At 50.2% G+C, this 15,000-nt stretch overlaps 2 protein-coding genes across 2 annotated transcripts in view; both read right to left on the reverse strand.

The window, feature by feature from the left end:
- Nucleotides 1-15,000, reverse strand: part of LOC148671925 (GTPase IMAP family member 7-like) — a 396,318-nt gene that overhangs the window by 29,182 nt on the left and 352,136 nt on the right. The window lies entirely within an intron of this gene.
- On the reverse strand, nt 2,892-4,940 carry LOC148671928 (GTPase IMAP family member 4-like). Its single transcript, XM_088632789.1, has 2 exons — nt 3,619-4,940; nt 2,892-3,526 (listed from the first exon to the last, which is right to left on the reverse strand). The coding sequence occupies exon 1, from the start codon at nt 4,926-4,928 to the stop codon at nt 3,651-3,653; it is 1,278 nt and encodes a 425-aa protein (XP_088488915.1). The 5' UTR covers nt 4,929-4,940; the 3' UTR covers nt 2,892-3,526; nt 3,619-3,650.

Here is a 15,000-nt window from a genome sequence, read left to right on the forward strand (position 1 = left end):
CACTAAAACCCAAAAAGTCCGCAATAAACAAAAAGAACAAAAAACCCTCTGAACACCATAAGGGTAAAGAATGGTCTTGGACAAGAAAGAGGGCGAACAAAAGGAGGATATACAAGTATCACCAATCCCTATACAATAAAAACAAATCGAAGCTGGCCTCCCTGATCCTCGATGGGGCCGAAAATGCATCATGTAAAATCAATATTGAGGAAATCTACTCCTCATACAAAAAGAAGTGGGAGGAACGCACAGCATTCCCCGGCCTGAATGGCTTCACATCCAAAGGCAGAGCCGACAACGAAGTCTTTGAATCCCTGATCAGTGAAGAAGAAATACAAGAGAATATAAAAGCAATAAAAAGGACATCCGCACCAGGCCCGGACAACATTGACTGGCATGCAATACAAGAACTGGAAAGTGATGGGGTGACGCCCCACCCTACCCGCGGCGAGGGAGCCAGGCCCCGGCGGGGGACCAGGAAGCCCGGGCCGAAAAACCGCAGAGTCCCCCCGGGTGACCAGGCCCCTATAAAGACAATTTTACAATAAGACACTTTTACAGAATTTTACCACAAACCCCCTGAGCTCAATGATAAATAATTTTTACACAATTTGACCTCAAACCCATCGAGCTCAATGATAAAAAGACACTTTTAACCCAATTTTACCTGAAACCCGTCGAGCTCAAAGATAAACCGACACTTTTGACACAATTTTACCTCAAACCCGTCGAGCTCAATGATAAAGACACACTTTTACACAATTTCACCACAGACATTTTCTCACTCCTATGACTGTTTTCTCACCAGCCGACTCTCAGCAGGAACACGCAGACTCCACACACACAGACACCAGTATGACCCCCAGCAGGAACACGCAGACTCCACACACAAAGACACCAGTACAACCCCCAGCAGGAACACGCAGACTCCACACACAAAGACACTAGTACAACCCACAGCAGTAACACGCAGACTCCACACACACACAGACACCAGCACCAGAGACCGCCAGCTTGAATACGCAGACTCCACACACACAGACACCAGCACCAGCGACCCCCAGCAGGAACACACAGACTCCACACACACAGACACCAGCGACCCCCAGCAGGAACACGCAGACTCCACACACACAGACACCAGCACCAGCGTCCCCCAGCAGGAACACGCAGACTCCACACACACAGACACCAGAGACCCCCAGCAGGAACACGCAGACTCCACACACACAGACACCAGCACCAGCGACCCCCAGCAGGAACACGCAGACTCCACACACACAGACACCAGCACCAGCGACCCCCAGCAGGAACACGCAGACTCCACACACACAGACACCAGCACCAGCGACCCACAGCAGGAACACGCAGACTCCACACTCACTCTTGTGACACCTCCTTCCAGCTGAAGTACAGCAGTAGGTATTTCATACCAGACTGGGAGGATTATATTGGGGAGAATAACAGACAGTCAGGAGATCAAATATTGTATGGTTACACGTTACAGGACTCCCGTCTCCTGTGGAGACACACGTGTGGTCGTGTCAGGGCAGAAGTCCCACATTGTAAACCAGTGTAAACTGGGACTGGGACCAACCCGGATCAAGACCAGACCTGAGAGCTTCAGGACTCTCTCCCACTGGTGTCCTTCTCTCTCTCTCTGTCCTGTGTCCTAACAAACCCCACTAATCCCCCGTGTGGGAAAGAGGACCCGCTCGTCCCTCCTGTCCTGTCCCGGTGTCGCCGTCACTGGGACTGGAGCAGCCGGAGAGGAGACGCACTTCCAGAACTTTCCTTCCCGCTCGGCTCTTCCCCTCCTGAGGAAAGAGCATCTTCCCACACAAACAGCCCGTTTCTCTCGGAGACGCCCGCAGCACAGGGGGCCTTTTCCCAGGACACCAGGACTCCCCTCGTCTGCGGAAACACCCGGGAAGAGCCTCCCAGCCCACAGGAGGGGAGTCCCAGTCCTTCCCGGGATTTCCAGGACAGGAGCGGCTCCTCAGCTGGGAATAAAACCGCCCCGAGAGGAGCTCGAGCGCTCGGGCTCGGAGCGTCGCTTAGCAACCGGCGCCGCAGCGGCACCCGGAGGACGAGCCGGAAGCGGGTTTTGGCGCCAGTTCTGCTCTTTGATGATCGGCTCAGGAGAAGAAAGTCGATAGAAAAACATAAAAGTCCATTTCTCTCCCTCCTCTGTGGAAGCCGTGTCCGCCAGGGAGTGGAAAGAAAAAAAAACGCGCCGCGGTTTCTCGGCGTTTCGGCTTTAGATCTCGAAATTATGACTTTTCTGACTCGGAATTGCGAGATATAAAGTCCCAATGACCCGAAATAAAGTCGTGATTCTGAGATTGTAAGTCGCCGTTGCGAGATATAAAGTCCCAATGACCAGAAATAAAGTCGTGATTCTGAGATTGTAAGTCGCCGTTGCGAGATATAAAGTCCCAATGACCAGAAATAAAGTCGTGATTCTGAGATTGTAAATCGCCGTTGCGGGATATAAAGTCCCAATGACCAGAAATAAAGTCGTGATTCTGAGATTGTAAGTCGCCGTTGCGAGATATAAAGTCCCAATGACCAGAAATAAAGTCGTGATTCTGAGATTGTAAGTCGCCGTTGCGAGATATAAAGTCCCAATGACCAGAAATAAAGTCGTGATTCTGAGATTGTAAGTCGCCGTTGCGAGATATAAAGTCCCAGTTGCCGGACGAGCCGGTTCTGCTCTTTGATTATCAGGAGAATAAAGTACACATATACACATATACACATACTGTAACGCCCGGTTGTGAGGAGGAAGCGCCCCTATAAGTGTACTGTATAGCTTGTTGTTAAGTCGTTAAGTAATTACCACCCTAAAGATGTGTGCGTGTTCCGTCATGTGTGTGTATACTCTGTGGTTGATAAAGAATAAAGCCTGGTTCGTTTATTGCGTCTCCACTGGTCCTTTGTCCTGAGAAGAACCTGTAAATGCTACAATATATTCTGTTACATACAAATATACAATGTCAGAATTATATCCAAAAGCATTCATGACATTTATATATATATACACAAAGAATAGCAAAATACAAACATGATCAAAATAGAACATTATTTAAAATTAGTTTTCTTCACATGGGGCACTAAGGGCAGGTTTTCAGTGAGTCGGATCTCTTACGAGGAAGAGATCAGTGTTTCAGTGGAGAGTCCTCACTCAGTGTCCAGGAAGTATCTTCCTCTCCCGCTGGGAAAGACTGTGTGGATCAGTGACTGACCTGCGGCAGTGTCTCTGTGTCTCTCTGTCACTCCGATAACACTGCCTGAGCTCCTCCTCTCCCTCTCCTGCTCCTGTCTCAGTGTCTTCAGCTCTCTCTCAGCTCCTCGATCTCCTGTCTGTTTCTCTCTCCTGTCTGTGGGCTGTGTGTGTCTGAGGGTTGTGTCTGTGGCCTGTGTGAGTCTGCTCATTGTGTCAGTGGGCTGTGTGTGTTCTCTATGTGTCTGAGGGTTGTGTATTCTTGAGTGCCTTCAGGTTGTGTGTGAGACTACGTTGTGACTACTGTGTGTGCTCTTGTGTGTCTGCGGGCTGTGTGTGCTCTTGTGTGTCTGCGGGCTGTATGTGCTCTTGTCTCAGTCATCTTCTGTGACCTTCTTCTCGATGTGCTGCTTGTGGTCCTCAATCACTCTCCTGTATCTCCTGTGTGTCTCTGATGCCACACAGTGAGTCTGTCTATCACTGTGTTTTGTCTCTCTACTGTCTCTCTGTATCTCTCTACTGTCTCTCTCAGCTCCTCGATCTCCCTCCTGCAGCTCCTGTGCTCCTGTCCTGCTGGAGTGAACTGTGTTGTCGACACACTGACCTGCTGGAGAGTCTCTCTGTGTCTCTCTGCCTCCTCTCTGGCCTTTTCCTCATAGTGCTGCCTGAGCTCCTCCATCTCCCTTCTGTGTGTCTCCTCTCTCTCTCTCCTCTCCCTCTCCTGCTCCTCTCTCACCTCCTCCATCTCTCTCTGCAGCCTCTCTCTCTCCCCTCTTTCTCTCCTCAGCTCCTTCTCCAGCTCTCTCCTCCTCCCCTCATCCCTCTCCTCCCTCAGCCTCTCCTCCAGCTCTGCTATCTTCTCCTCCAGCGCTCTGATCTTCTCCTCTCGTGTCTGGATCTCCTCCTCCATCCTGCGGAGGTGGTTCTGCAGCTCCTTCTGGTGCTTCTCCCTCAGTCTCTCCTCCTCCCTCTGTTTGCTCTCCTCTCTGTCCCTCAGGATCTGCAGTTGCCTCTGTCTGACCTGGGACGCGGCCTCCTGGTACGTCTCAGTGCTGTAGTAGCTGCCCTTGTTTCCTGCTACCAGCTCCTCTATCTTCTCCAGCAGCTCTGTGACCTGAGTGCTGCCCCTGTCCTTGTTGTTGAGGGCGTGATACCTGTTCCCACACTTCTCCAGCAGCCACTGGAGCTCCCTGCTGCCTGTGTGCACAGACTCCTCCAGCGTCCTGCTGGCCAGCTCATCAGCGTGGGTGAGCAGGACCATGGTGTGTCCTAGGGCCCTCTCCCCGAATATCTCCAGGACTGTCTCCAGTGTCCTCCTCTCCTCCCCTGAGGATCGGCCCAGCGGGGTCACCAGGAGGAAGGCGTGGGGTCCCGGGGCAGACAGGTTAACACAGAGCCCCACATCCCGTCTCCTGTCCCCCTCAGACAGTCCGGCGTAGAGCCAGTCTGGAGTGTCCACCACAGTCACCCGTCTCCCGGACACTTGTCCTGTCCTCTTCCGGCTCTCCTGAGTGACCGCGGAGCTGCTGGCTTCAGAGGGAAACTCCTCTGAGCCCAGGATGGCGTTTCCTGCTGCGCTCTTCCCAGCACCAGTCCTGCCCAGCAGCACCAGTCTCAGCTCAGAGGGGCGGGGCTGGAGTCTGGGTTCGACTTCACTCACTGCAACAGGAGGAGAGACAGGAGCATCAGGGAGGTGACACATGAGAGGAGACCAACCTCTCCACAGATAAGAAGGGTTCAGTTTGCTCAAGAGACAAAACTTAAAAGTCATTATGAAGGAATCTTACAGAATGAACATTTGGGAATTAACCTTGAGTATCAACTAACTACAGTTTTACCTGATGTTCATGATTTTCACTTGTGTCAGACCTATTTTTTCAAAGTGACTCAAGTTTCATCTGAAAAGTCTGTGTTTATATACTGGCCTCAAGCAACAACAGTCATGCTGCAGTACTGTACTGTTACAGGGGCAGAGTGTAGATGGACATTAATTGAAGAAGGAGAGATAATCTCTTCACCCCAGTGAAGAACAGCACTCTAGGAGAGTGTGCAGTCCAGTGCAATCATCCTGCTGGCATTTCACTCTGTTCAGTAATTCTCCATCTCACCCTGTTTGACACAGATTCTACAACAGGCTGCTGCTGTTCAGTCACAGACTCGCTGATCTGCAGACAAGCTGTGACGAGTCCTTCAGACTGATGTACAGAAACAGCTCTTGTCTGGGGTTCTAATGATCTGCTGATGGGCTCTTTCACCCACTCCTGTCCTGCAGGACTTCAGAGCTGCCTTTGACACTAACAGATCAACTGAGAAGCCCATCCCTGAGAGACGCTGTGGTGCCTCATGGGCATCAGCCTGTCCCTCCCCTGTCAGAGAGAAAGATCACAGATTATTTACATGATAAAGTTCTCATCACAGATATCTTCACTCTTCATCCCATTTCAAATTTACGATAAAAACTTCTCTATATCTTTTCTATTGTCCCTGCCCTGTGAGAGAGGAAAATCACAGATTGAGGTTAATTTTCTGTGTATTCTCTGTGGTATACAAAAATGTTCTGTTAATGTTAGGTAATCAGACTGTATTCTTACAACATTCTTATTCTGTATTCTTACAATTTATATAAAATATATATATTTTATTTTTAACTGTTCTCTCAATAGTACATGTTTATTTTTCATCAGGATTTTTTTTCTTAGAATAATTTAACTTCACTGAAAGGTCAGATATCTCTCATCTGATAAACAACACAGACATTTTTTCCATCACCTTCCTTGCTCATCTTTACCAAGGGCGCCAATACTTCTGGAGGGCCCTGTAGAGTCCTACTAACACTCTGAGTGTCCAGTGGCAGTTCAGACACATATGGGACTCCTGTGTTCAGTATGAACCTTTATACCACCTTATTTTAAAAACACATGTAAAAAACTGTAAAATCATTCAGTCCATCCTGATTCTTCAGTAGTGAGTCTAAAATGTCACATTTCATAAAGACATGTTTGGGACTCAGCCACCTGGCTGGGAAATCTGTGTGTTGTATAGTTTCAAACCGCTTAGAAACGATCTACTGTGATCCACACTGAAGAGAACTAGCATGGTGTTAGTTTAAAAACAGTGAAACTGACAGGCTGGAGGAACTGAGTCTCTTTAGTCTGAAGGCAGTGTCCCACACTGACAGGGTGAAGATAGTGAACCATATATATATACAAAATATTCAACATCCTTAGTGACAGTCAGTCATCATTAAAGACCAGTTAGATATTGACACCTCAGAGCTCCTCAGAATTACCACTGAAACTCAAAGCAACACTAAGACTTAAAATCAGGAGTTGGAGGCTCTACTGTACACAGAGAGGGGTGGGAGAGGGGAACAAGCTGATACCCTGGCTTCTCTCCAGACACAGCTGGGTGAGCTCCTCCAGTCAGGACAGGAAGCTCTACTGTACACAGAGAGGGGCGGGAGGGGGGAACAAGCTGCCCAGTCAGCACTGGAGAAACAGCTGCATGAGACCCTGGAATCACTACTAATTATGGGCCAAATAAATTCCTCTGTTGTTCATCTGTACTGATTCCTCTCTGGTATTATCAGCTGTACAATAAACACGGCCCCTGAGCAACAAACAGGAAACGATCATATCTGAGCATCATGAATACTAATAGTGTGAATCCAATACCACCAGCCAACAGTCAGGTTTTACATCAATCATTTTACATTAAATAAACACCTTATTAAAATATTTAGTGAATCCCAAACAGCTTGAGTTGACAGTACCGATCTCTGATCCCCAACAAAAGAAAGTGAAAGTAAAACAGTTTCTGTCTCTCTCCTAGTTCAGACCCTGTGTGTCTGACAGACAGAACAAACTCCCAGCAGACAGGAAGACACTTCTCCAGCTGCTGCTGTGCTCTGTGACAGAGAAGAGACCCTCAATGACTCCCTTACCGACACTCTGAGAGGCAGAACAAGAGAAAACTCACCAGGGCTGAGCGCTGCCATCTCTCTCTCTCTCCTTTTCTTCCTGCTGATGTGAGGTGGCGGGTTTCCTGTCCTCGCTGTGACGCTGATCTGGCGCCACCTAGTGGATTCATAAAGTTAATCACCAACTGAACAGGTTCATCAGTAAGAGCAAAAAAAACACCAGAATACCCAGATCAACTCTTACCAGCATCCTTGGACACTGGTGTCCACACCCCTACTCTCACACACACTGTCCTGATCTGTACTGACCAGCAGTCGGGACACTGGGGTCCACACCCCTACTCTCACATACAGTGTCCCGGATCTGTACTGACCAGCAGTCGGGACACTGGGGTCCACACCCGTCTGGATCTATGAAGTCAATGAGTCGCTGCAGTACTGCGCTGTCCCTACCAGGGGGAGACAAGGCACCAGAAGTCAGAGGCCAGAGCTGAACTGCTTCAGGAGAGAGACAGATCGGGGAAACAGCAGGCCAGAGAGAGCAGGAGAGCAGACAGGAGTCAGACAGTAGATAACGGACCTGAGCAGCTCATCGGCTTGTTCGCCCCTCCCCCAGCTCTGTCTGGAGAGAAGCCAGGGTATCGGCTTGTTCCCCCTTCCCACCCCTCTCTGTGTACAGTAGAGCCCCTGTCCTGACTGGAGGAGCTCACTCAGCTGTGTCTGGAGAGAAGCCAGGGTATCGGCTTGTTCCCCACTCCCACCCCTCTCTGTGTACAGACCCCCTCTTAACCGCAGGTGCCTGAGCGCTGATTGACCTCCTGCAGCGTCAATCCCTCCCCAGAACAAACACAAACCACACCGCTGCTTCTCCGTTTTTATTCATCTGCTCAAAGAACATACAGCGACCGGGGGTTCCCTCCCTCACGAGGAACCCCAGGCCACGGCCAGGCGGAGAAAGGAGAGCGATCCGGTGGGGTCTGGGGATTTCGGACCAAGGGGCGGTCTGTCTTAGTCCTCTGGGCGTTACTGTGGCGAAATACTCCCTCCTGTCCTGCTTTTAAGGTCGAATTTCCTTTTTTATTTCAATACATTCGCTTTTTTTTAAGCATTTCTTTGGGGGGCATCTCTACTGTTGAAATAAAGACTTAGGAAACACAAACAAAGACCTCAGTCAGTTTCAGAGGAGAAACCGCCCCTCTCCCCCTCCCCTCACTCACGATGAACGCAAGAAGGTTAAAAATGAAGACGACCCGCGACCTCACAGGCGTGTCCGTGGGAGTCTGCTTGAGCGACGCAGAAACACGTCCACACCTGGGGCTTGCCTGCCATTCCCACACAAGAGAGCAACAGGAATTGGAAGTCCAGGGCTCCGTCTCTCGCCGGGGAGCGTGGGTGGTGTTGTTTTTGTGGGGGTGGGAGAAGGGAGTGAAACACGCGTCGTTCCCCGCCCACCTCGCGATCATTTCACTCACTGTCATCGACCGATCGATAATACAACGACAAATCATGGAGAACCGTTCCAGTTCCTCACGGTGAAGGAAGAGTAGCACCACCTCCGCTCTCACTGAAATACTCTCCATCAATAAGACGCACGAGTCTCTCTGTCAATAAGATAGATAAATAAATAAGCCACGAAGGAAATCAATCAATAAACAAACAGAGCGATAAGGCGCCATGGACTCGGACTCCCCTCTCCGGGCGGCAGCGGTCCGGGTCCGAGCTCGGGTTTGGGTCCGGCTGGCCGGTATGGGTATCGGTATCGGGCCGGACTCGAGGGCCTCTCCCGTCACAGTCGGACTCCACCCAGAAGGGGGGCGGGGGGGGGTTACAGGTCACAGGTCACAGGTCAGAGCTGCTGCTGAGGTACTGAGAGACGCCGACCAGGAAGGAAGTTCCAGATGGAAGTTTTCTGTCCATCATGTAAGGAAAGACACTCATTTCTGTCACCATGTCCTCTATCTTCTCCAGCAGCTCTGTGACCTGAGTGCGGTCCCCCTGTTCTTGTTGTTGAGAACATGATACCTGTTCCCACACTTCTCCACCAGACACTGGAGCTCCTTCCCTCCTCTCTCAACGTGCTGCTCAATGGTTGTGTCTCCCAGTCTGTCCCCCCTGGTGAACAGCACTATTGTGTGTCTCCACACTCTCTCACTGAGGAGCTCCAGATATTCCTTCACTGATCTCCAGTCTGTGTCTGAGTCCAGATCAGTCACCAGGACGAGAGTGTGGGGTCCTGGGGGACACAGAGACACGCTGTACACAACCTCCTGTCTGATCTGCTGTGGATCATTCCTCATCAGCCACACATTCCAGCCTGGAGTGTTGACCACAGTGATTTGTCTCCCAGCTACTTTTCCCTGTCTCTTCACACACTCCTGAGGTCTTCTCTTAGTCTCAAACTCCTCTCTGCCCAGGATGGTGTTTCCTGCTGAGCTCTTCTCAGACCATCTCTGGCCCAGCAGCACGATCCTGATCTCTGAGAGACCCTGTGGTGCCTCATGGGAATCAGCCCATCTCCTCTCTGTCAGAGAGAAAGATCACAGATTATTTACATTATAAAGTTCTCATCACAGATATCTTCACTCTTCATCCCATTTAAAATTCACGATAAAAACTTTTCTATATCTTTCCTATTGTCCCTGCCCTGTGAGAGAGGAAAATCACAGATTGAGGTTAATTTTCTGTGTATTCTCTGTGGTATACAAAAATGTTCTGTTAATGTTAATCAGACTGTATTCTTACAACATTCTTATTCTGTATTCTTACAATTTAAATTAAATATTTTTTTATTTTTAACTGTTCTCTCAATAGTACATGTTTATTTTTCATAAGGATTGTTTTTCTGAGAATAATTTAACCTCACTGAATGGTTAGATTTCTCTCATCTGATAAACAACACAGACATTTTTTCCAATGTCTTCCTTGCTCATCTTTACCAAGGGCGCCAATACTTCAAGAGGGCCCTGTAGAGTCCCACTAACACTCTGAGTGTCCAATGGCAGTTCAGACACATATGGGACTCCTGTGTTCAGTATGAACCTTTATACCACCTTATTTTAAAAATACATGTAAAAAACTGTAAAATCATTCAGTCCATCCTGATTCTTCAGTAGTGAGTCTAAAATGTCACATTTCATAAAGACATGTTTGGGAACTTTCTGTGTTATATAGTTTCAAACCGCTTAGAAACTATCTACTGTGATCCACACTGAAGAGAACTAGCATGATGTTAGTTTAAAAACATTGAAACTGACAAGCTGGAGGAACTGAGTCTCTTCAGTCTGAAAGGAGTGTCCCACACTGACAGGGTGAAGATGGTGAACCATATATATATACAAAATATTCAACATCCTCAGTGACAGTCAGTCATCATTAAAGACCAGTTAGATATTGACACCTCAGAGTTCTTCAGAATTAACACTGAAACTCAAAGCAACACTAAGACTTAAAATCAGGAGTGGGAGGCTCTGCTGTACACAGAGAGGGGTGGGAGAGGGGAACAAGCTGATATCCTGGCTTCTCTCCAGAAACAGCTGGTGAGCTCCTCCAGTCAGGACAGGAGGCTCTACTGTACACAGAGGGGGGCTGGAGGGGGGAACAAGCTGCCCAGTCAGGACAGTACAAAACAGCTGCACGAGAACCTGGAATCACTACTAATTACGGGCCAAATAAATTCCTCTGTTGTTCATCTGTACTGATTCCTCTCTGGTATTATCAGCTGTACAATAAACACGGCCCCTGAGCAACAAACAGGAAACGATCATATCTGAGCATCATGAATACTAATAGTGTGAATCCAATACCACCAGCCAACAGTCAGGTTTTACATCAATCATTTTACATTAAATAAACACCTTATCAAAATATTTAGTGAATCCCAAACAGCTTGAGTTTACACTACCGATCTCTGATCGCTGACAGCAGAAACTCAAAGTACATCAGCTCCTGTCTCTCTCCTAGTTCAGAAGACCCTGTGTGTCTGACACACAGAACACACTCTCAGCAGACAGGAAACTTCTCCAGCTGCTGCTGTGCTCTGTGACAGAGAAGAGATCCTCAGTGACTCCCTTACCGACACTCTGACAGGTAGAACAAGAGAAAACTCACCAGGGCTGAGCGCTGAGCTCCTACACGCTGCCATCTGTCTCTCTCAGTCTCTTCCTGCTGATGTGAGGTGTCGGGCTTCCTGTCCTCGGTGTGACGCTGCTCTGGCGCCACCTAGTGGATTCATAAAGTTAATCACCAACTGAGCAGGTTCATCAGTAAGAGCAAAATAAAACACCAGAATACCCAGATCAACTCTTACCAGCATCCTTGGACACTGGGGTCCACACCCCTACTGTCACACACAGTGTCCTGGATCTGTACTGACCAGCAGTCGGGACAGTGGGGTCACACCCCTACTCTTACACACAGTGTCCTGATCTGTACTGACCAGCAGTCTGGACACTGGAGTCCACACCCCTACTCTCACACAAAGTGTCCTGACCAGCAGTCGGGACACTGGGGTCCACACCCCTACTCTCACACACAGTGTCCTGGATCTGTACTGACCAGCAGTCTGGACACTGGAGTCCACACCCCTACTCTCACACACAGTGTCCTGATCTGTACTGACCAGCAGTCGGGACACTGGGGTCCACACCCCTACTCTCACACACAGTGTCCTGGATCTGTACTGACCAGCAGTCGGGACACTGGGGTCCACACCCCTACTCTCACACACAGTGTCCTGATCTGTACTGACCAGCAGTCGGGACACTGGGGTCACACCCCTACTCTCACACACAGTGTTGTTGTACTGAGCAGGACTTTTTTTATATTTATACATACTGTGCGTGTCATTGACGACACCTCTACTCTTACAGTGTCCTGTCTGTGTCTCTGGTTTGTAATCTCTCTTATGTTCAGACAGAGGAGGGAGAGAAATTGACTTTTATGTTTTTATATCGACTTTATTCTCCTGAGCCGATCATCAAAGAGCAGAACTGGCGCCGGTTGCTAAGCGACGCTCCGAGCCCGAGCGCTCGAGCTCCTCTGGGGGCGGTTTTATTCCCAGCTGAGGAGCCGCTCCTGTCCTGGAAATCCCGGGAAGGACTGGGACTCCCCTCCTGTGGGCTGGGAGGCTCTTCCCGGGTGTTTCCGCAGACGAGGGGAGTCCTGGTGTCCTGGGAAAAGGCCCCCTGTGCTGCGGGCGTCTCCGAGAGAAACGGGCTGTTTGTGTGGGAAGATTCTCTTTCCTCAGGAGGGGAAGAGCCGAGCGGGAAGGAAAGTTCTGGAAGCGCGTCTCCTCTCCGGCTGCTCCAGTCCCAGTGACGGCGACACCGGGACGGGACAGGAGGGACGAGCGGGTCCTCTTTCCCACACGTGGGATTAGTGGGGTTTGTTAGGACACAGGACAGAGAGAGAGAAAAGGACACCAGTGGGAGAGAGTCCTGAAGCTCTCAGGTCTGGTCTTGATCCGGGTTGGTCCCAGTTCCAGTTTACACTGGTTTACAATGTGGGACTTCTGCCCTGACACGACCCCACAGGTGTGTCTCCACAGGAGACGGGAGTCCTGTAACGTGTAACCCTACAATATCTGATCTCCTGTCTGTTATTCTCCCCAGTATAATCCTCCCAGTCTGGTATGAAATACCAGCTCCTGTCAGTCAGCTCTGTTACAACAGACAGGATCCCTTTAGTCCTGCAGGGCTTGATTCCGATTTTTATTCAACTACTTCTCTCATAATCACCTTTGTTTTCCAACAGCGTGTCTGTATCATTCTAAAGAAGCGAACAGTAGGTTTCTACTGCTGTACTTCAGCTGGAAGGAGGTAAAAACACACGTTCCTGTTTCTCTTCAATACCTGGTCCTCTAGGCTGGTCCTCTGTCACATCAGCTAAAAAGTCACTTTTTAGGTTGAGTCCTGAAACTGCTGGACGAATCTCTGTTCTCATCACATCGCAAACTGGAACCACAGCACCTCCAGCAAGCATGTTGAAGCCAATACCGCCCTGCTCCTCAGAGAAAGAGTCTCTCTTTTCCCCAGAGACTCACTGTCGGTGCTGCTCTTTCCCTGAATCTGTCCTCACTCGTCCCCTGAGCCGGGCGGCAAGGACAAGCGAGTGAAACTGTGTCAAAGAAGCGAGTGTGGAGTCTGCGTGTTCCTGCTGGGGGTCTCTGGTGTCTGTGTGTGTGGAGTCTGTGTGTTCCTGCTGGGGGGTCGCTGGCGCTGGTGTCTGTGTGTGTGGAGTCTGCGTGTTCCTGCTGGGGGTCGCTGGTGTCTGTGTGTGTGGAGTCTGCGTGTTCCTGCTGTAGGTCGCTGGTGTCTGTGTGTTCCTTCTGGGGGTCTCTGGCGCTGGTGTCTGTGTGTGTGGAGTCTGCGTGTTCCTGCTGGGGGTCGCTGGTGCTGGGATCTGTGTGTGTGGAGTCTGCGTGGTCCTGCTGGGGGTCGCTGGTGTCTGTGTGTGTGGAGTCTGCGTGTTCCTGCTGGGGGGTCGCTGGTGTCTGTGTGTGTGGAGTCTGCGTGTTCCTGCTGTAGGTCGCTGGTGCTGGTGTCTGTGTGTGTGGAGTCTGCGTGTTCCTGCTGGGGGTTGCTGGCGCTGGTGTCTGTGTGAAATGACTGCTATCCTTCCTGATGGTTCGAGATCAACAGCGCAGCCTGACGGTCCTGCTGTCTCGACCCGGTCCACTCTGTTGGTACCGAACCAGGGAGCCACGAGCTGGATCGGCGAGATTTTAACCGGGTCTGAACCGGGTCACTGTTCCTGAAAGCGCACACAGTAGGTGGCCAGAGACGGGGGGGTCAGGTGTCATTTTTCTGAGGGGGGATATGGGGTGCCGCCACCTGCACCCCTTCACCCCGCTGCTGGGCCACACTGGGAATGACACCCACAGGGTTCAACTCGCTCGTTAATTAATCGCTCGTTAATTGATCCCGGCTTCATCAGCAGTTTCTTGAGAGGAGCCAGGGTATCGGCTTGTTCCCCCCTCCCACCCCTCTCTGTGTACAGTAGAGCCTCCTGGGCAGCTTGTGAACCCCTGGGTCAGTCACTCAGAGGGCTTATAACAGCCCTGCCCGGGGAGGAGGGCTCCCGAGAGCGTCACTCGAGTGTCCCTTATGTCCATTGGAGGAGAGGGCTGAGGCGGGGCGTCACTCCACCGAGGTGGAAGCCCATTGGATGAGAGGGGACAGGGGGGCGGTCCCTGCGAGAACTCGGGGCAGGTGCGCGTCTCGTTTGAAGTTTGAATTCCTAACGGTCGCGCTTCCCGCCTTTCCCGCCGTGAGGGCTCCTGCCCCGCCGCGGTTTCCCGAGTTTGACCTTATTTTATCATTAATAATTGGTTTTAGTCAGCTTTTTATTAGAATAAACAAGCTTGCTTCTTTCCCGCCCTCATGGACGCCGTGTCTCTGCGTTGCCGAGCTGAAGCCACAGGTCAACCGCGGTTTGAACACGTTTCAATCACTCAATTCGTGTGTTTTAAATATAATGTCGTCTAGAGCAGCAGTTTGTTCTTCACGAACGTAGATATCGGCGTCAAAGGAGTGGAAAAGTGTGCGTTTGCGTCAGGGTAATCAATATCATATGATATCAATGTTGTAATGCTAATATAATATAATGCTGCGTCAGTATAATCGGTCTGACAGAGTTTTCGCCAGTCTGGGGCTCTTCAGCACGTTTATACACCTGTTAAACTTGACTGAGTCCAAAGTCAACGCGTTTCTGGACGTTTCTGCGCACCGAGAGGACGTTTGCTGTTCGTGTTGGAGACGGAAGATGTTTCCCGGGCTGTGGCGGTGAGTGGCGACTTGTCCCTCCGTTTCTTCATTGAAATCGTTCAGTCCTCAGGCTGATGAGAAAACAGTCATAG

This window comes from Lepisosteus platostomus, chromosome 5 (genome assembly GCF_059453375.1).
Source record: "Lepisosteus platostomus isolate fLepPlt1 chromosome 5, fLepPlt1.hap1, whole genome shotgun sequence".
Taxonomy (NCBI): domain Eukaryota; kingdom Metazoa; phylum Chordata; class Actinopteri; order Semionotiformes; family Lepisosteidae; genus Lepisosteus; species Lepisosteus platostomus.